The 22,047-nt window shown below is 36.2% G+C and overlaps 1 protein-coding gene across 1 annotated transcript in view; it reads right to left on the reverse strand.

Annotated features, from left to right (window-relative positions):
• kif21a (kinesin family member 21A) overlaps positions 1-22,047 on the reverse strand; it is a 226,819-nt gene that overhangs the window by 83,227 nt on the left and 121,545 nt on the right. The window contains 5 exon segments of the mRNA XM_051935118.1: positions 2,138-2,337; positions 2,412-2,600; positions 4,666-4,777; positions 9,654-9,732; positions 16,372-16,410. Coding sequence (XP_051791078.1) covers positions 2,138-2,337; positions 2,412-2,600; positions 4,666-4,777; positions 9,654-9,732; positions 16,372-16,410 — 619 coding nt within the window.

The following is a 22,047-nucleotide window of genomic DNA, read 5'->3' on the forward strand; positions in this document are numbered from 1 at the left end:
TCATCAAAACTGGACCATGGAGCAATGGAAGAAGATGGTCTGGTCTGATGAATCACATTTTCTTTTAGATCATGTGGACGACAGCGTGTGTGTACGTCATTTACCTGGGGGACAAATGGCAGTTGGATGCACTAGGGGAAGAAGGCAAGCCAACGGAGGCAGTGTGATTCTCTGGACAATGGTCTACTGGGTAGCCTTTGGTCCGGGCATTCATGTGGATGTTACTTTGACAGGTACCACCAATGTACAAATTGTTGTAGACCAAATACACCCCTTGGCACAGGATAATGTGCCCTGCCACACAGCAGAAATTGTTCAGGAATGGTGTAAGGAACATGACAAAGAGTTCAGGGTGTTGAGTTGGCCTTCAAATTACCCAGATCTCAATCCGATCTAGCATCTGTGGGATGTGCTATAAAAAAAACAGTGACTCATGAAGACCTCACCTTGCCATTTATAGGATTTATAGGATTTTCTGCTAACATCTTGTACCAGATATCACAAGACAACGACTGAGGTCTTGTGGAATCCATGACTTTATGGGTAAGAGCTCTTTTAGTGGCATTGGGGGTGGGGGTATCTAAAAAATATTAGGCAGATGGCTTTAACATTGTGGCTGATTGTTGTATATCAGGTATATATTCCATGACTTTCTAATAAGAGAGTGAACAAAAACCTTCTCTGGAATGAAGGGGAGGTAGTTATGTTTTGTATGGCAATGAAACATAGGTCTCCCTAAAGACCTGTTTCTACTATTACACTGAGCCCAAATGTATGTGCGACACCAGCAGTTACTTTTTTCAGGCTGTCTTCATATGGCTTAGTAAAAGCATGTCACCTAGATTCCACAAAACAACTGTTGCCTGCCTAACTTCATTAAACCCCAGGACGGATATTTATGATTCATAGTGATGTAGAAATGCTTATAATCTTGTTCTTCAACAACTGCTGTGTATAGCTGCAATTCATGTATTGCTTTTGCTGATGTTACAGTTATCAAGAAGACTTTTTTAAGGGACTTGAGTGTAAATAGTTTTCTGATGAGTCTTTACAGAATACTAACATCTTCCCAATTATGAAGTGTTACTAAAAGTCCTAGTACTTGTAAACATGGGAATACATATGCTGGTGTCAGAACCAATACTTTTTTTGGACTGGCTAGTGCAAAATTTAAAAAACCTTTTCTCTAAATACTCCAGTTTGTATTTTGAAAATTCTACAGCCATTGCATTGATTTCCACTGTGAATTCACAATAGTTTTCTAGATTGAACATATAAAGGCTATCTTACTAGAATTTTCACACCCTGTAAACTATCTATCCAATCTTTTCACATCTGTTAAATGCCATAGGTCAAACTACACGAGTACTATTACATTTCATATCAGTACTAGCTCACAATCTGTGAAATACTGATCTTATGAATTTTATGAATTTGTTTAATAAGAATCAGATTCATATTTATTAGCCAAGTATGCATGCATATAAGGAATTTGATTCAATTTTTTTTTTGATGGCTCTCCCAAGTTTACTTACAGGACAGACAGACAATTGATAAAGGTGTCTTTGCTAAATCAGTTGTTTGGAGGCTGCAAGGGAACACTAATTACTGCTGTCCTTGTTGATGATGATTTATTTTTGTTATGTTTTTAAGAGCTTCACCAAATCAAATTCCATTAAACTGATGTGGTTATAATGATAAAGTATTACACTCTTAATATTCACACTTGAATTGACAGTACAGAATATTTCTATATTTCAGATCACCATCTCATACTCACTTAACAAACAAGTGAATTATAACTTATTAAACTGACTAGCTTATATAGAATCTTTTGATTCATGAAATATCTTAAATGGCTGTAACAAAGAAGTAGAAATCCTTGTCCATTGTGTACATCTATATTTTATTCAAACCATGAAATATTATCGGCAAAATAAATGCCTTTTCTTCAGCTATAGGCAATAATATTCTAATTACTGGATATGACCCTGTGGTAAAATGACATCTAAAACTCGGCTACCTCGTAGACTAGTGCATGCTGGCCAACTTTACAACATTCTACTCCAAATTAAGGGAAATGAACCATCAACAGTAGCAACTAATAAGCTGAACAGTGAAAGTAAAAAGGAGTTACCTTAGTTTTCTTCATTTCTGTAACTTCCTGTTGAAGTTTCTTTAACTGTTTTTCATATTGCGATTGATTTTTCAGTAACCTAGCATGTTCCTTCTGAGCAGCCTGTAACTTCTGCATCTCCTTATTCATAGTACTTAACTTTTTCTCATATTCAGCTTTAATTTTGTTTGCTTTATCCTCTGTATACGACTCCATTGAACCTATAAAATATGTCAGTTTATTAGGTCACATTTTTACTAAAAACATATACTATGACAAATCTTTGAGAACATACCCATATTCTGCAGAACACGATCCCTTTCCAGTTGTGTGTCACGGATTTTGCTTTGCAGCATCATTAACTTCTGCTCATACTGTTGTTTTAAGGTATGTAGTCTTCTCTGACTATTTTCTAATTCATCAATCAACTTCTGTTTAATTGCAATTTCACAAGTGATATTTGCAAGATCTGCCTGATAATTAGCTGTAAAATAATAAAACAACAAAAAGAAAAAAATCTCTTTAACAGCAACACTACATTTACTAAACCACAACATACTGTTTTTAAAAATTTGGATTCAGAAAAAAAACTATGATTAAACATTTGCTTTTCTGAAGTCTCTAAATGACAGGTAACGATTTTTATTTTAATTTTGAAAAGTTGTTGTATTTATTAAACCATTGCTTATTTTCATAAAATGAAAATTACTGTTTTATTTGTTACAATCTGATTCATGATTGTCTCTATAATGCTATATTCAAAATGGGGCATACAATTCCTGGGAATGTGTTGTGTAAAAACTACAGCTTCACTGAACACTGTTCAATCTATTTTAAAAAAGCAAAACATTAAGGCAAAGTGAATTTGCTTCAAAAGGAAGAATGCATTTGTTATTTTAAACTCTCAAATAACAACAGGTTAAGTCTGTCCAAAGAAGAGCAAGGACTGTTTTTCCGCAGAGAAGCACGGGTCAATTAATAAATGCAGAAGGATGTCTTGTCTGTTCACAGGCAGCCTTCACAAGTTACAGTTGCATATTTTATAATCAATTTACAGGATAATCTGTTAAAACTTGTTTACTCTCTCCGCATTTACTTAAAGAAGGCAGCTTGCTGCTCCCATCTTCTCCCTCTGTACACCAAAGGTGTTGAAGAATTCCAGTTTCTCCTTTTTAAGTGAGTATCTCTGACTGTGTCATTCCTAGTCTTAGTTGTACAGCATCTTATGATTAAGACTGCTAAAATATCACATTCTAAGCTTTAACTCCTTACGACAGATAAATATTACAGCTGAGCAGCTAGTAATGCCAATGGTGCAGCAACTTTTTCAGAAGTCTGACTGGTATGTTTAGTCTCTCAAAATGCCCTGAATTTTTAAGCAATGACACACTTAGGCTCTTCCCCATTGTTGAATTTAAGCTGATGTCAAATTACACAATTTCTAGTCAGAGGGAATGTCAGAATTAATGACTGAAGATGATGACCTTATCGCCAGACCATGTCAGATTACATTACTAAAAACTGATGGATATGTCAAATTATTCAACTTTTCAGCACAGCTTCACACTTTCAAAGAATCATGTGCTCGCACTTTTTTCAGAGAGTTACGCGCTAACTGACAGAGCCAATGCTGCACAAAGGCCTTACAAGTACAGCATGTTCAGCTGTAGTCTTGGCCCTTTTTTTTTTTAATAATTTTTTCCATTTTGTCATGGTACACAAAACACAAGAAAGACAGACAAGCCCTACTTTTGTTTGGAAGTTGGACACATGAAATTGCATTCTAAAGTGAAGAATATTCTGTAAATTTAAAAAAAGAAATGACTAGCCCACTCTTGCATTATATAATGAAGGGGAAGAGCACCAGCGCCCCTTAAAATTTAATGAAAATGACAGTATTTCAAGCCAAAAAATTTTATCAAGTATTGATCAGCATATTGAGATTATACATATGTTGCAAAAATATATATTCACGTCATTTTAAGAAGACTAAAAGCAAACCATTGAGATTCAGCCATATTAAAAGGAGACCAGCTTTTCAGTTCACTTCATCAACTACCTCCGTTCATCTTCCTCCACAGACAGTAAGAGCAGGTTAGTTATTATGTTTTATTTCTGAACATAATTTCACGTGGCAAACTAATATATACCATGACTGGGAAAACTTGAAAAATACAGAACTTTTCCCCTAAATGTTTCTGGAGGCTGAAAAGAGTGGTGTAAACAAACCTAGGTACAATAATCGAAAGCAGAGTATTGTACTGAAATAGTAAAAGTCATTAATTGTGTTTTATGAATTTGTCGGCCTGTTTATTTTTTTTTAATACTGTTTGCTGATAACTGTACCATTGTTTCCTTTTGCATAGTCCATTAATGAAATGTAATGGTCTGAACCTAGAGTACCAAACTGTTTTTCCTCAGGTAAAAGATATATTTTTTAAGATTTCTTTTATGAATTCTAGCTTCAGTATTCATAACAACACACATAGGTTAACATTAGATACTGTATTCTGATTTAAATGTGACAATTGCAAAAAATAAAAAAAAACCTTTTTCATCAAGTTCAGAATCAGAGTCTTCAGAACTATCCTCCAAATCCAAGTCTGCATCATCTTCTTCCTCTTCATCACCCTCTTCATGATCACTGCCTTCTTGTACCTCCTAACAAAGCACAGTTACTTCACTCCATACCATTGAAAATGTTCACTTTTCAACAAGTCTAAAGCAAACAATTTTGGCTTCACATTTTAAAAAATAAAAGGTGTTCAAGATTAGGATCACAAAATCATCTCACTTTAATGTGAAATAAAATTAATACAGACATGTGTACTAATATGCCACACATAAGATCATATACCAAGCAGGCTTAGGCTTGATGTTTAGTAATATACAAAAGAAATAAATGCCCTATAGCTATAGTCTATAGCTATGATTTGCCAGCTTCTTCTCCCCTGCACATGGGACCAAGAATCAGATAAAGTGGTTTGGACACTGGGGTCCTTTCCTGGCTCGGCTTTAAATAAGTTACTCAACTACAGTATGACAGAGCACACATTTAAAAGGACATGAACAAGAACAATCTACATGTCTCTTCTTTCCATTCTGTACTAGGCACGAGACAAAGATTTACTGTACTGAATTTCGTGAAACAAAATACTGCCAATATGAAATGTGTCATGTATTGCATGACATTACCACATGACAGAAATAAAAAACACAATATCAAATAAACATTTTTGTGGAAAGCAGGGAATTCAAAAATCTGAAAACTAAAACTAAGGTATCACATGCCAAACTGACTGCACTTTTGCAGAACTTTTATCACTGTCTGTTGTGACGGATGGCTGGGACCCTTGCCAAGCCAGGACACCTCCATGCTGGAAGGACTGGGGGAGCCAACCTATCCAGAGTGTTACCTTCCCCGGAGCACCAAATGGCAGCCCTCCTGGGTTGAAGTGGTGCCTCAGATTCCCGCAGGGCTTCAGAAGAGTTGGAGTTGGATACAGCCCTGTTGGGATCCGGGGGTGTCGTCAGGGGGTGCTGCAACGGCTGCTGAGGACTGGAGAAGAGCTCTTCTGCCACACCTGGAAGTGCTGCCGGAACTAGGACAACGAGCACCTGGAGCACTTCCGGGTGCCTTATAAAAGGAGCCAGCAGACACCACTCTGGGAGCCTGAGTCGGGATGAGGGAGACGAAGCTTGCCATGGAGGAGTACAGGAGAAAAAGAAAAGAACTGTGTTGTGTTGTGCTGTGCTGGGGACTGTGTTTGACTTGCGGGAAATGGGGGAAGGCGTTTTCCACAACATTGCATTCTCAACAGTAAGCTTGCACGACTTGGTCATATTACAACCGGAGTGCTGAACTGACAACGTGGTATACAAAGAGAACTATAACAATCGTAATAAACGAACAATAAAACAGCGGAGAACCAATGGATTAAATAAAAAGGCTGCTTCCTTGGCGAAGCAAGGAAAAAGGATGGCCTTATATGGCGTTCGTTTATAAAACAGCGGAGAAGCTGTGTAAAGACTGCTTCACAAAAAAACAGCAGAGCGTCTTATATGAGCAGGCAGTCAGCTAAAGAAGGGAATCAATAAATAACTATAATCGTAATAAACGAACAAAAAATAGCGGAGAATCCGCGGATTACATAAAGGAAATGGGTACCTGAACAGAAAAGTGAGTCTCAAATACCTACACAATAACTATAACAATCGTAATAAACGAACAATAAAACAACACAGAACCGCTAAGCAAGGAGAAAGGACGGCCTTATATGGCGTTCGTTTATAAAACAGCGGACAGGCTATGTAAAGGCAGCTTCACAAAAAAACAGATCCTTAAATTGTTATTGGTATATTTTCCCTCAATTTAAAAAGGTGTTCTTTTCTTCTTAATTAAAATTTAAAAGCAATACTTCACCGCTGCGAAGCGCAGGAATTTGGCTATATGCAGTGAGTATGTACGCCTGATGAGCCCAGAACTAGGGCGAAGCACGTGTCGCGTACTCTTTGCATTATTTGATAGTAAACTATTTTCAACCATTCTATGATCTGCTTCTCACAACTGAGGGCACCGTGGCGGATGTTAGCTGACTTGCTGGCCAACCACAAGCGTTACCTGGTAGGTAACCACCCATACAATCAGATTGTGATTCACACTACGAATGCCGTGAATGTAATTACCCCGATCTACATGCTGTCAAATAAACGAACCACACGCTGTGGCGCAATGTTAGGGGCTTCGCCTCTAGTGCTGACGTCTGAGGTTCGATTCCCGTAAGGGAGTGCAGTGAGTGTGTACGCCTGATGAGCCCAGTATTAGGGTGAAACACGTGTCGCGTACTCTTTGCATTATTTGACAGTAAACTATTTTCAACCATTCTATGATCTGCTTCTCACAACTGAAGGCACCGTGGCGGATGTTAGCTGACTTGCTGGCCAACCATAAGCGTTACCTGGTAGGTAACCACCCATACAATCAGATGGTGATTCAGACTACGAATGCCGTGAATATATATATGTGAATGTATGTATGTATATATGTCTATATTTATATATATATATGTGCATATGTATATATATATATATGTGTATATATATATATGTGCATATGTATATATTTATATGTATATATATGTGCATATGTATATATTTATATGTATATATATGTGCATATGTATATATATATATATATATATATATATATATATATATATATATATATATATGTAGATATGTAAATTTGTATATGTATACAGTAATCCCTCACTATATCGCGCTTCGCCTTTCGCGGCTTCACTGTATCGCGGATTTTATATGTAAGCATATTTAAATATATATCGCAGATTTTTTGCTGGTTCGCGGATTTCTGCGGACATGGGTCTTTTAATTTCTGGTACATGCTTCCTCAGTTGGTTTGCCCAGTTGATTTCATACAAGGGACGCTATTGGCAGATAGCTGAGAAGCTACCCAACTTACTTTTTTCTCTGTCTCTCTCTTGCGCGGACTTTCTCTGATCCTGACGTAGGGGGATTGAGCAGGGGGGCTGTTCGCACACCTAGACGATACGGAGGCTCGTCTAAAAATGCTGAAAGATTATCTTCACGTTGCTACCTTCTGTGCAGCTGCTTCGTGAAGCGACAAGCTGCACGGTGCTTCGCATAGTTAAAAGCTCGAAGGGCACGTATTGATTTTAGATTTGTTTGTTTTTCTCTGTCTCTCTCTCTCTCTCTCTGCTCCTGACGGAGGGGGTGTGAGCTGCCGCCTTCAACAGCTTTGTGCGGCGGTGCTTCGCATACTTAAAAGCCAAACAGCCCTATTGATTTGTTTGCTTTCCTCTCTCTTTCTGACAGTCTGTGCTCCAGACGCGCACTCCTTTGAAGAGGAAGATATGTTTGCATTCTTTTAATTGTGAGACGGAACTGTCATCTCTGTCTTTTCATGGAGCACAGATTAAACTTTTCAAAAAGAGACAAATGTTTGTTTGCAGTGTTTGAATAACGTTCCTATCTCTCTACAACCTCCTGTGTTTCTGCGCAAATCTGTGACCCAAGCATGACAATATAAAAATAACCATATAAACATATGGTTTCTACTTCGCGGATTTTCTTATTTCGCGGGTGGCTCTGGAACGCAACCCCCGCGATGGAGGAGGGATTACTGTATGTGGATGTGTATATGTATGTATATGTAGATATGTGTATATGTAGATATGTATATATATGTATATATGTATATGTATATATATGTTTACATAACCTCTTTAACACACTACTTCTCCGCTGCGAAGCACGGGTATTTTGCTAGTGTTTGATAAAATTGGGACTCCTAAATAGATTGATCTTCCAGCTGCACCATAATCCAAAACATCGTTAAATTCCTACTGGTGAAGCAAATGCTCAGGTTTGGCCAACTACATAAAAGTGGCAGATATGGAAAATTTCTGACCATGGACTGCCTTGTATTTTGAGCGATTCTCAGCAGTTTGACAAATATTGCAGTGTTCTTAAAGAGAAAGGTGGTAGAAACATCTTAAGTAAAAACTAATTTAAGGGGGAATATAATTAAAGGACATAATTTCTTTCCGTTTTTAAAACTTTTGTTTTCACTTTCAAATAATTGAGTTTTATGATAAAAGTCAGTAAAAAAAAATTTTGTTTTTTCAATTTACAAAATAAATGTGAAGTAGTCCACGGTATTAATGCTATGCTTTCCATTATATATTGACTATAAGTAAAAGTAATAAATAATAAAAACTGGACTTATTATAATTAAAATGTGTTGTCTGTTAGCTTTATAACTCTAGGAGTAATCCAAACAAATTTTATAACTGTAAGGATTATAAAAAAACAGAGCTATTGTTTGGTATTATTAACAGAAAGATAGTTAAGTAAACTAATCACTTTGGGAACTAAGCACACACAATCCAACCAAATAAAATGCACTACTACAAACACTGAAGATTGAGCTTGGGATTCTACCAACTGTCCAGGGTTTTGACTGTTTGTAACTCATGAATACTTCTAAATAGTCTGAAGACTGTCATGAGCGTGCACTGGGGAGGCAGCTTAAAGGCTCTGATGATAGTAGCTATCCATAGAACCAGGGATTGGCACTGTGCTAATGCCTTCTCTCAATGGTTGTTTTACCACTTTGGCCACATTTGGCCATCTTTGAATCAGTTCTACAACAGACTCCCATCTGAAAAGTCATTATCAATAACTTTGTGAAAAGATCATTTGTTTTGATTTATTTTTATTATAAGGGGTCACGGACATGCTCCAAACCTTTTTTCGTGTCTGCTTCTTGACTTACAATGCGAGCACACACGCGCATGCACAGACAGATATTGTATAGCATAGTTATAACAATAACGTATTTGATAAAAAATGCTGAACACAGAGGATTTAAATAATCTTTGTGATAAAACATTTTATATATTAACTCACATAAAAATGAACATAATACAACGACCCACGATATTTCTCTTTGGGACTGTTTTGCAACAGTACAAGTTAAAACAGAGATACTTACCATTTCAGTTTCATCACTGATCTGATCTGCAAATTCGCCTTTGTCAGTCTCATTATCTGGGCTTTCCCCTTTAACAACACTGAAAAATAAGATGCATCATTTTAATGAAGTCTTGAAAAACAACAGAAAAATACAAATATTAAATAAAAACATTAATGACAAAAGATAAAAATGAAGATGGAAACAAACAAATGAGCTAATTAAATACTCTATCCACACCACTTAAACCAGAAAAATTCAATATTAGAACATATTAATGAGGAAAAATGCTTTAGTAAGAACTCTACATAGTGAAATATAGTACTTCGAGAAGTAATGGTTTTAAAGGCAAAAAAAAATAAATAAAAACAACAAGCTAAAATAATTTCAGAACAATTCTTACTAAAGCACCCTTTTGTGTAAACCACATTGGACATGATTTTTGTATTTTAAAGCAGAATTGGTATGTGATAAATAGTTACAGTTGCAGAATTAGTAAGAAAGAAATATAAATGTGATTCATAGACAAACCAAGGGGTAGTTACCAAACCATACTTTAAATCCCACATATAGCTGGAATAATTATGCACTTTTGACAATTAAAATGTAATAATTTAATCATATGAAAAAAAACTTCAGAATTAAAACAAATCAAGCAGTTAAAATAATAATATATATTATTTATTATGTGTAGACCTACAATTAAAGGGTCTCTCAACAACTACTGATTCAACCAACTTTAATCAATCACACTAGATTATTTCAATAACTATCCAGATACTACTGTGTTGTGTCACATGATCAAGACCAATCAGCCAGTTTAACAAAAAAAAAAAAAAGAGAAAAAAAAATCAATTCAAAACATTTGTGGTTGAAGGGCTTGAATATAAATTGTCGTATGTAATGCAGTGTTTGAGATTCACTGAACGCTTTGGAGAACAGGTTAGTGAACTGAGTGTTCTTCCCTAATAAGTTATAAAGACTTGGGTTGTGTCAAAAAGCCATGCTGACAAAGGACAAGTAGGAAAAGTGTTACAGTATACTGGAAAATAGTTTAAAATTAAAGATCCTGAATGTTTGTGTGTAAGTTATTATATTAATTACTTGAACGCATTTACAAGTTTAAATTATACTCAAATTGAAATACTTCAAGTAATTCTCACATTTCCAGAACTTCACCTAACTTTCTTAACTGCTTTTGTTATCTTGAGAAAAGTCTAATAGCAGTTTTTAGTTTGGATTTATTTATTTGACAGTATTTTGTACCCTAAAAATAAAATGCAACTCTAAATCCTTTATGATCAAATATCAATTAAGCTGGAATATTTATTGTTTTTGCTAAAAACATTTTTGCCTAACACCAATGATAAAAAAACATTAACACAGCAATTGTATGCAGATGTATGCATAAACACGTATTTATGGTACCTACAAGTAAGACTATATATGCCCTTCCAAAATTAATAAATATTTCTACTTACAGATATTAGAAAACATTTTAACAATTCTTTTTACATAAACTTTAAAATCATAGCATACAACCTCGAAATAAAATAATCAAATGTTAAGAACATCAAACAAAAAAAGCTAGCAAGTTTCATGAACCCAGTACACAAGCTACACAGCCTTTTAAGACAAAATTGAAAATGAAACTCATAATAATCTAAAAAGATCAGTACTTGTTTCAAATACAACAGCACCCATAATCTATGATTTTCACCTGCATATAGCATCAGGATATTGAAGAAACCCTCTATTAACATTTGATGGGAGTTTTAATGAGTGAATAGTTAAAGAATTATAACCTTTCAAGTAATATACTTTGAACACAAAAACATCAAAAATAAACAGGATTTTTTAAGCTATACACAAACTTTTGAATGCACAAACAGGGCCAATTTAAATTTCTATTCTGTTTCTATTCTCTTACCAATTTGTACACTTTAAATGGCCTTACACCAGACTACAACAGTAACCTCCTCCATCACTATGCTGCCATTGAACCCAATAAGGATTTTTGTTAGTTTTGCCCCAATTTAACCTGCACTATATGGGTAACAGAGCCTTAAAGTCTACTGCACCCAGACTTACAAATGACCTTCCTAAATTAATTAGATCAACTGACTCAATTAGTTCTTTTTTTTTAAAAAAAAAAAATATATTTTTGTGACTCATACAGCCATATTTATATATATATATATATATATATATATATATATATATATATATATATATATATATATATATATATATATATATAAATAAACATCTACACGTGAAAGTGTGTGTGTCTGTCCAACCTGAAAGTGAGAGGTGGAGTCTGGGTAAGGGCTCCAGCTCCGAGGATATGCAAGCAAGGCTAGCAGACTGGCTAAAAGAAACTTCAGAAGAAAGACAGTCGCTTAGCTGCTAATACACAAACAATGCGAGCACGTCGGCAATACAAATCCTCCTAGGAGAGAGATGCCCAGAGTAGTTCTGACGTGTACAATACTTTCTTGGATGAATGGATGGATGGATAGATGGATACTTTATTAATACCAAGGGGAAATTCACATACTCCAGCAGCAGCATACTGATACAAAAAACAATATTAAATTAAAGAGTAATAAAAATGTGGTGCCGCACGAGCACCCGGAAGCACTCCAGGTGTCCCTTGTTTTCCTTCCGCCAGCACCTCCAGGGTGTGGCAGAAGTGCTGACGTCCAGGGCTTCTCAGGCGTCTGGGTGCCCCCTGGTGGTGACCAAGGGCCCCTATAGGGTTGAGCTTTCATGCTCTGTTCCCGTGGCCACCATACAAACCAGGGCGGCTGCCCTCTCGTGGTCCGGAGGAGGCGTAGTCCCTCTCCCAGTCCTTCTAGGCATCCCGACTGGGTACCGCTCCCAGCCACCCGCCACGGGGCGCATAAGTTGGGGTCTGATCTTATGACTGATTTTTCGGGTTTCAAGAACCAACTCATAATTATTTTTATTTTTAAAGCTGCGTTTTTTTTTTATTATATTTTTCTCAAACAATTAAAAAACAAAACAAACAAAAAAAAAACCTTTATTTTCTTCCCTGGCAATGCTGGGTATTTCAGCTAGTTTATAACTAAAATGAAGAAACTACAAGAGACCCTAAGGAGCATCTGCAATCGAAAGCCACAACTGCAGACCTCCTAAAAAAGCTATATTTGATTGCTTTACAAAAAATACATGTCTGTAAGAAATGTTGAGTAAATTACAAGATTGAGAAATGAAAACGTATTTGTCAGGAAAACAATGAACGAACTGTTTAAAGGCAGGAAAGGACTGATGCACGGAACACAAGATTCCGATTACCAAGGCCAAAAAATTTGACAAAACTCAAAGTCAAAATTCTTAATAAGTAAGCACAGATTAATCTTCTTGTACTTTATTTTTCAAGTAGTACTGGGTCGTTCCCTAGTAGTACTCCAAAGTTCAGATAGCAGCTTGACAGCACCACCATCTTATATAGTGGCATGACATTACATAGCACACTGCTGTTGGCCAAAGTGAATAACAGCAGGAAACACTGTTATAATTTATATATCCACACCCAAGAAAAACAATTTTAAGATAGTGGCATCCATAAGACAAACATAAAACAAAATAAGAGTGATGATATCATAAAAATACAAAAAAAAATAATATTTAATAATTATTAGCATTTATATAGCACTTTTCTCACAAATCAAAGCGTTCTCCATACAGAGAGGACCTGGGACATGAACCCATGATCTCATTACTGCGAGGCAGCAGTGATACCACTGCGCCACCTGCATGCATAAAAACCTTACAGAAAGGTAAATAAAATGATATACAGCAATAATTAAATAAATACATATGTAAACAAAAATAACCAGGAATAAAATGTGAAATTTTCTTGACATATTTTCACCTCTAATCCAGAAACAAAAACAACAACAACTCAGCAGCCTCAATATAGATGGAACACATAGTACAGAAACAAAATGACAAACTTGTGTGTTTAATTTTAAATGTTTAATAAAAAAGTGTGAGCAGAATGCACAAATACTATTTTGCAGGGATTTAGTTTGCACTGATCATATTACCTTTTTTAAAATAATTTACTAGGTATATGTAAATTACAGATGGTTTTTAGGTTTAGGAAAAGCTAGTTCACTAGGATGTCAAAAACTATATGACTAGAACATGGAAAACCATATAAAATGTACAAAAAAAGGAAAACATTAGGCATAAAGATGTTTTATGGATTAATACCAAGATTTTTTCAGTAGGCATAAAGATGTTTTATGGATTAATACCAAGATTTTTTCAGTAAACAAAAAAACAGATAAAATTTAAAGTCAACTGTTCTGTTAATGGATTTTTAATGTTTAATGGAGTTTTTCCTGACTCCTAGGGCAAGAAATTGCCTCAGTATAACAGTCTATTGGGGCAAGTATGCAAATCTTAACTGGGCAGTTCATAATTTTGAAACACAATTACAAATTCTTCAATAGCTTCCCGTTATAACAAAAATAATGTAAAAGACCTCATTTTGAAGCCGCTTCTTGAGCAACGATTCCAACACATATTACACCACCAACTGACAACTATAGTAGACACAATTTTCAAGCGCTAAGATCATGTTAGACAATTTTGTCTTTTGAGGCACTTTTCAGTGATTTTTAAAATTTTTGTTATTCTAATTTGTTTTATGCACTTGCAAAATTTTAAAATATGAAGCTCCCAATCTGCTTAACACTAGAATTACCAGAGCTTACGAAAAAACTTGTAGATCCAGACCACCTTAAATCCCATCACACCTCTCCATCAGCATCTTTTGTCCTGTAAATGTGCTGATAAAGACAAGCAGCAAGCAGCCTGCTATTCCATCCCCCCACCGCCGCAGAACATGCACAAAGTTCTCCCAGCTCATGCCTTGATTATCTGGGAGTGAAGTGCTGGAGTTTTTGAGTGGAAATAATAGATCGTTATTTGGAATAAATGCATTTCATATGTGTTCCGTTTCTAGAATAATCTGTGTAAACACATTGTTAAAACAGAAACATTTTTCATATTTTAATAGTAAATGACAAAATTTAATGTGTGAAGCCTGTGTCACTGATTACAACCACAAGATGTTATGCGAATGAATATAAAAAATATGAATAATGTTGCATCCGCGCAACAATGTTTTCCAAAATGTACTACAGTATACAGGTCATAAAATGAATAATTCCAAATATCATATATACCTATGTCTCTGTTTTTCATAGACCATAAGGTGCATACTAATTCAGTGTGAGCAGGAACACTCAATAAAACTGAATTTAAAAAAAATCAAGTGACAGTGAGATACAAAGAAAGCAGATTCATCAACGTTTGTGTGTCAGCTTTTATCCATCCAGATCAGAGAATGTCCAGTTCCATCGCCTCAAAACACTACTCACATATACAGTTATTCCCAGTTGCAAATATAAACTAACAGCTTCAGATCCCTAGGGTGGTAGTTTGTATCGTGATCGTGACTGAGAGAATAAAAGTGAAAAAAAAACTGGTAACTTTTACAAGTACTATAAATGTACACCATCTGTTACAGACGCAAACCAAATATACGTGTGAACTGTATAATATTAACAATAAGATAAACTCACTACTGAAAACAGCAAATATAGAAGGCAGTCGGGATCGAACCGGGGACTCTTGATTACAAGTCAGCAAATCTTACCGCTACGCCACGGAAGCTGTTGTATCATCCTTGAACCTTTTGTGAAAGTGTTTATTTGATCTTTGGACTTCAGGCTTCACACATTATATAGTTTATGCCAAAATTTTGTCATTTACTACTAAAATATGAAAAACATTTTTGTTTTAACAATGTGTTTACACAGATTATTGTAGAAACGGAACACACATGAAATGCATGTGTTCCAAATAACAATCTTTCATTTCCACTCTAAATGCACTTCACTCCCAGATAATCAAGACATGAGCTGGGAGAACTTTGTGCACATTCTGCGGCGGTGGGAGGATGGAATAGCAGGCTACTTGCTGCTTGTCTTTATCGGCACATTTGCAGGACAAAAGACGCTGACGGAGAGGTGCGATGGGATTTAAGGTGGGCCGGATCTACGAGTTTTTTCGTAGGATCTGGTAATTCTAGTGTTAAAAGAAGAAAACTTTACTGTGATGTGACTTTTATTAACTAGTAGATTAAGATTCATTAACTTGTGATTTCATTTTAATGATTATATGTATGAAGTATTTATCCAATATTCATAATAAAATTATTATCATAGTAACTAATTCAAAATTGTAATTTTGCACAATGCAAATGTCAGTACAGGTAGAAGTTTAAAACTGAAACATTTGGTAATTTTAGGTGGTTTTGAAATAAAAAGAAATAGAATACTGTATGAGAAACAATTAAACAGCTATATACTAATATAAAAAAGCACAATATTACAAACACCAAAATTAAACACAATTACTTGATTAAACAATGTAATATAAAACTGCAGACATAGCATATGGCATGTTCTATGCACATGGATCTAAATCCGCTCTACATGTCTAATGCCTAGTGACCACTGATGAAAATGCGCAAGATACTCTGATCCTGTGTAGAGCATATAAAAAACGATGGCTAATAAAATTAACTCATACAAGGAAAAGTAATATGATAGTTGGTAGTGTATTTGCCTTACGTGTGGCAACTACCCGTTGAAATGAAACCCAAATTAGAAAAGCTTGGAGAAATGTGTCCAACCTTTCTTCTTCTTGTCTGCTTTCTTCGAGCTGATGAAGCCTTCAATGTGATAGAGGTTCAGTAAAGGAAGGCACGATGGGCAAAACCCCAAGACAAAAAGCAGCAAGAATGCAAAAAACAACACATCAGCGTTGGGAGTTTAGCAACAATTACTATACTATATTAATCTGCTTCAACCTTAGAAGCAGTAAAATAATTTATAATAAATAATTCATGGATATTAAGACCTGTACACACTAAAGACAGTAAGCAGTAAAATAATTTATAATAAATAATTCATGGATATTAAGACCTGTACACACTAAAGACAGTAAGCAGAGGTAGGTTTACTCACCTGCAAAGAATTCTCTTCTAGTTTGAAACAACCAACCTCCCTGGCTCTATATTAGTTTACAGCAAATGTGAAACTGGAGCAGGAGTCTTTAAATTTTGTAGTAGTGGTGAGGTCCTACTTTCTTCTTCAAAGATCTAATCCCTACTATATAAGCCTTCTTTGTCCTATCCTAATTTGCCCAGAAAAATACACTTAAAGTGAACTCCTGAGCAACACATGCAATTCTTTTCTTTACAAGGAAAGATTCCACATACTTTTTTTAAGTGCATCCTAAACTTTACAATAACTGCACTGCTTATTAGGGGATCCTTTATTCATATACTGATGGGAGACTGTTTTTGATAAGCAGAAATAATATATTCAGGCTACATATAGGTCAATAATATCTGAAATGAAGACAGTGTCTTTGCTAAGCATTTATATTTAAATTCAAGCTAACTAAGCACATGTTTTTAAAACCGCATGCAGTACAGTTTTGTATACCCAGATTATCATTTGGTTTTGACGCTGAATGTACTGAAATATTTCTAGTGTAAAGTTCATGAACAGTTGTCGTGATAGCTACATCTGCTTGGTGTAGGCAACATGGAATGCAAGTCCCCTTCTTAAATCTAACTCTTGCTTTCTTCTTTACATACCTTGCAAAACACATCGAATGCCAAAAACTGAAGTTGTGAGGAATCAGTGATAAATATTATCCCTTCTATTGTAAATATGATAACATTTTCACCAAATATTAATCTGCTTTAATTATAAAATATTAGTTATTTGCACTTGTAAAGCTGCCCAGTTTAAGCAGAAGCAGAAGCTAGTTTATTATGGAAATGGATGGAGGATGGCGTGTATTTTTTTTCCTTCTTCTCTACCTGCATCCATAGCCCATGCTACCGGTCAGCTTTGCACATACCACTACAATACAAATAATGCAATAAGCAATTGTTTAAAGAAATAATGATTACAGTAATCCCTCCTCCATCGCGGGGGTTGCATTCCAGAGCCACCCGCGAAATAAGAAAATCCGCGAAGTAGAAACCATATGTTTATATGGTTATTTTTATATTGTCATGCTTGGGTCACAGATTTGCACAGAAACACAGGAGGTTGTAGAGAGACAGGAATGTTATTCAAACACTGCAGACAAACATTTGTCTCTTTTTCAAAAGTTTAAACTGTGCTCCATGACAAGACAGAGATCACAGTTCAGTCTCACAATTAAAAGAATGCAAACATATCTTCCTCTTCAAAGGAGCAAACAAATCAATAGGGCTGTTTGCTTTTAAGTATGCGAAGCACCGCGGCACAAAGCTGTTGAAGGCGGCAGCTCACACCCCCTCCGTCAGGAGCAGAGAGAGAGAGAGAGAGAGAGAGACAGAGAGAGAGAGATAAAAAAATCAATACGTGCCCTTCGAGCTTTTAAGTATGCGAAGCACCGTGCAGCATGTCACTTCACGAAGCAGCTGCACAGAAGGTAGCCAACGTGAAGATAATCTTTCAGCATTTTTAGACGAGTGTCCGTATCGTCTAGGTGTGCGAACAGCCCCCCCTGCTCAATCCCCCTACGTCAGGATCAGAAAAAGTCAGCGCAAGAGAGAGAGAGAGAGAGAGAGAGAGAGAGAGAGAGAGAAGTAAGCTGGGTAGCTTCTCAGCCATCTGCCAATAGCGTCCCTTGTATGAAATCAACTGGGCAAACCAACTGAGGAAGCATGTACCAGAAATTAAAAGACCCATTGTCCGCAGAAATCCGTGAACCAGCAAAAAATCCGCGATATATATTTAAATATGCTTACATATAAAATCCGCGATAGAGTGAAGCCGCGAAAGGCGAAGCGCGATATAGCGAGGGATCACTGCATTATTATTGAAATCCCAGGCTTAAGTGAAATGTGAAAGTATTTTTGGACTTCTGTAAAGTTATAAAATTTTAAAATTTTCAAAAACTACTTCAAGTGTATATTTTTTAGACTTACAGTAGAGCGTTCTCTCTTTATTAATGTTTTCAATGAAAACAGATAAGCTGGAAAAAGTTTCAAGAATTTCAGGTTTGAAAAGAAAAAGAACCAGGATAGGCCAACTTCTGGAAAAAAACAGCTGTCAATTAGCCAGACCAAAGTCAGCACATGGAAGAAAACACAAAGTAACCCAAACACCAAAGTTCAAAACAGAAGCCAAAAGCCATGGGTCAAAATGTGAAAGTACAAATACTCTTTCACAAATGTATTATCCCTTTCCTAAATACACAACAGATCCATTTTCAGTTTGCAGATCCAAAGCTTGGAAAGCCAGCTGTATGTGGTGCCAACCTTTATAATGGCTGCATGATAACATCAAATGTCACATTTAAGTGACTAGCAGCAGATGACGTGACAAGAGCATGGTGACATCCATGAAATCAGAATGGTGTTGCTTATTATGAAAACTAAGCATAAAATGGTGTTGCAGTGACAGAACACATTTAATAATAAATTGCCATCAAATCACAACAATAAAACTTAAGAAATTAGAAGATGGTAATTAGGAGGTGCTAAAATATATTTATGGCAGTAGTTTACAAAATATACCAAAATTGTATAAATAAAAAAAATTGTTACAGGACATATGCAAAGTGGAAACTGTTTCTGCTTAAACAGAATCCACTACCAGTGGGTCCCTAAAATAAACATTAACAAAGAAAAACTAGTATCTTTAAATATTCCTACAGATAAGTAAAACAACCTTTGTTTTCTTAAAGTGATAAAGAGTACTTTTGTTAGCACAAATTTCAAATTGTATACATTACTTCAATCTTTCACTCAGAACAGGAATTCTTATATTAATGTTCACAATACCATGATGCCAATATATACAAGAAAAAGTATGTGAACTCTCTGGAATTACCGATTTTCTGAATTAATTGATCATAAAATCTGATGAGATCTTTCTCAAAGTCAAAAGTGTAGACAAAATCAATATACTTGAGCTAATAACACACTGATCTTTCATATCTTAACTGAATACACACATCAAACATTCACAAATTACTTAGGAAAAAGTAAGTGAACCCTTATATTTAATAACTCTCAAACTTTCTTTTGCAGCAATAACTATTAACAAGTACTTTTGGTAGCTGCAGATCAGACCTGCACAATGTTCAGGTGGCATTTTAAACCATTCTTCATTACAGGACTACTTCAGCTCAGACAAATTCTTTGGATGTCCAGTGTGAACTGATCTCTTGAAGTCATTCCACAGCATCTCTGTAGGGTTTAGGTCTGTGCTCTGATGTTTTGCCTGTTTATATTAGACTGTATATCTATGTTATTTCAGATCTTACTTGGAAATTCAATTCAGTTTTAGTTAGTCTTCATGTCTGGGCTCTGACTATGCCACGCAAGGTCAATGATCTTTTTCTCCTTCAGCCAATGTGTAATCAATTTTGCTGCATGCTTCGGGTCATTGTCATGTTGGAAGGTGAACCTTCTTCCCATTGACAAATTTCTGGCAGAGGTCAGCAGTAGGGAATCCATTCCCGGATGGGTTTATCCATTCCCAGGAATTCGGGAATCCCGCATTTCATTCCCGGGGATGACACAGTGCACGGGCATCTCACATGTGAATGGTTTTAGAATGACCTACACTTATTTTTAATAAAACTACTGCAATATGTTGACACAAATAAAAGACTAACCTTATCTAAAAGCAGTTCATGCTGTCATAGAAGTACATATATCTTTAGTTGCAGTAATAAGAGCGTAGAAAGCACAACGTCCTCACAGGTGGCGCAGTGATAGTACTGCTGCTTTGCAGCAAGGAGACTGTGGAAGATTGTGGGTTCGCTTCCCGGTTCTTCCCTGTGGGTAGCGATTTTAGTACTGAGAAAAGCACTATATAAATGTGATAAATTATTATTATTATTATTATTAACGTGTCCAGCATGCGGTCGTCCATGCGAGAGCGCACCTTCATGCAAAAGTACACCAGCTGCTGAGAAAGCACGCTCTGCCTCCACTGAAGTAGGTGGCACAATCCTCAGATACTGATACATTTGTTCTAAACAACGCCCGCGCTTGCCGTTGCACTGAAACACCGCCATTTCAGCTTTTACTGATGCATCCAGTTTCTTGTCATCGTTTTGTGATGGCAAGTTTCTTGGGACAGATAATGCAGATGCAACAGACTGACACACTGCAATTTCAGGTTGCTGTTCAAAATAACTCTTGTTATTTCTTGATCGATTTTTACACGCTATATATGCGAGCTTGGCCGTTCCCGTTTTCCCGGGAATTACAGCAGTTTGGGAATGAAAAATGTCCTAGAATCTTGGGCTCCCGAAATGGATTCCCTAGTCAGCAGGTTTTCCTGAAGAATTTGATGGAATTTTGCCCCATCCATTTTTCCTTCTATCTTGACAAGTGCCACAGTCTCTACTGCAAAGAAACAACCCCACAACATGATGTTACCACCACCATGCTTAACTGGAGGTATTGTGTTCTTTGGATGGTAAGCTATATTAGCCATCCGCCTGATATACTATTTGGGGTTAAGGCCAAATAGTTTCATTTTTGGTCTCATCTGACCATAGCACCTTTTACCATTCTCCTCAGAATCTTCAAGGTGGCAAAGCTCAATACATATATACATATATATATATATATATATATATACATACATATACATATACATATACATATATATACATATACATATATATACATATATATACACACACACATACATACATATACATTGTGAAACTCAGCCTCGACCACAAACAGACACCAAGACAGCAAAGTCCAAAAACACACACGTTTATTGTGCTTTCTTTATACAAACAATGCACAAGTCACTCACAGTCTTTAATCATAATCTTCTTTTCCTGCTGCCTCCACTCCACTCTCATAAAGCTCCATCACACTATCTCCCAATTCCAGCTCCCAGAATGGAGTGAGGCGGCCCCTTTTATACAGTACCCGGATGTGATCCAGGTGCTGCATGAGCACCTGGAAGCACACCAGGTGTATCTGTCTTCTGGTTTGGGAGCACTTCCTGTTGTGGCGGAAGTGCTGCAGTCCATGTTTCCTGGAACGTTCGGGCGCCCCCTGGCAGTGGCCATGTGCCCCAACAGAGTGGAGCTTCCCAGCTCCGATCTTGTGGTGGCTCCCCTGCACCCCAGGGGAAAATGCTTTATATATATATATATATATATATATATATACACACAGACACACACACACTGTATATTATATGTACTACATCTTCTATATAAACATCTACATGTTAAGTGTGTGTGTGTGTGTCTGTCTGGCCAGGAAGTGAGAGATGGAGTCAGGGTAAGGGCTCAAACCCCCGAGGATACACAAACGAGG

This window comes from Erpetoichthys calabaricus, chromosome 1 (assembly GCF_900747795.2).
Source record: "Erpetoichthys calabaricus chromosome 1, fErpCal1.3, whole genome shotgun sequence".
In the NCBI taxonomy this organism is placed as follows: Eukaryota; Metazoa; Chordata; class Cladistia; order Polypteriformes; family Polypteridae; genus Erpetoichthys; species Erpetoichthys calabaricus.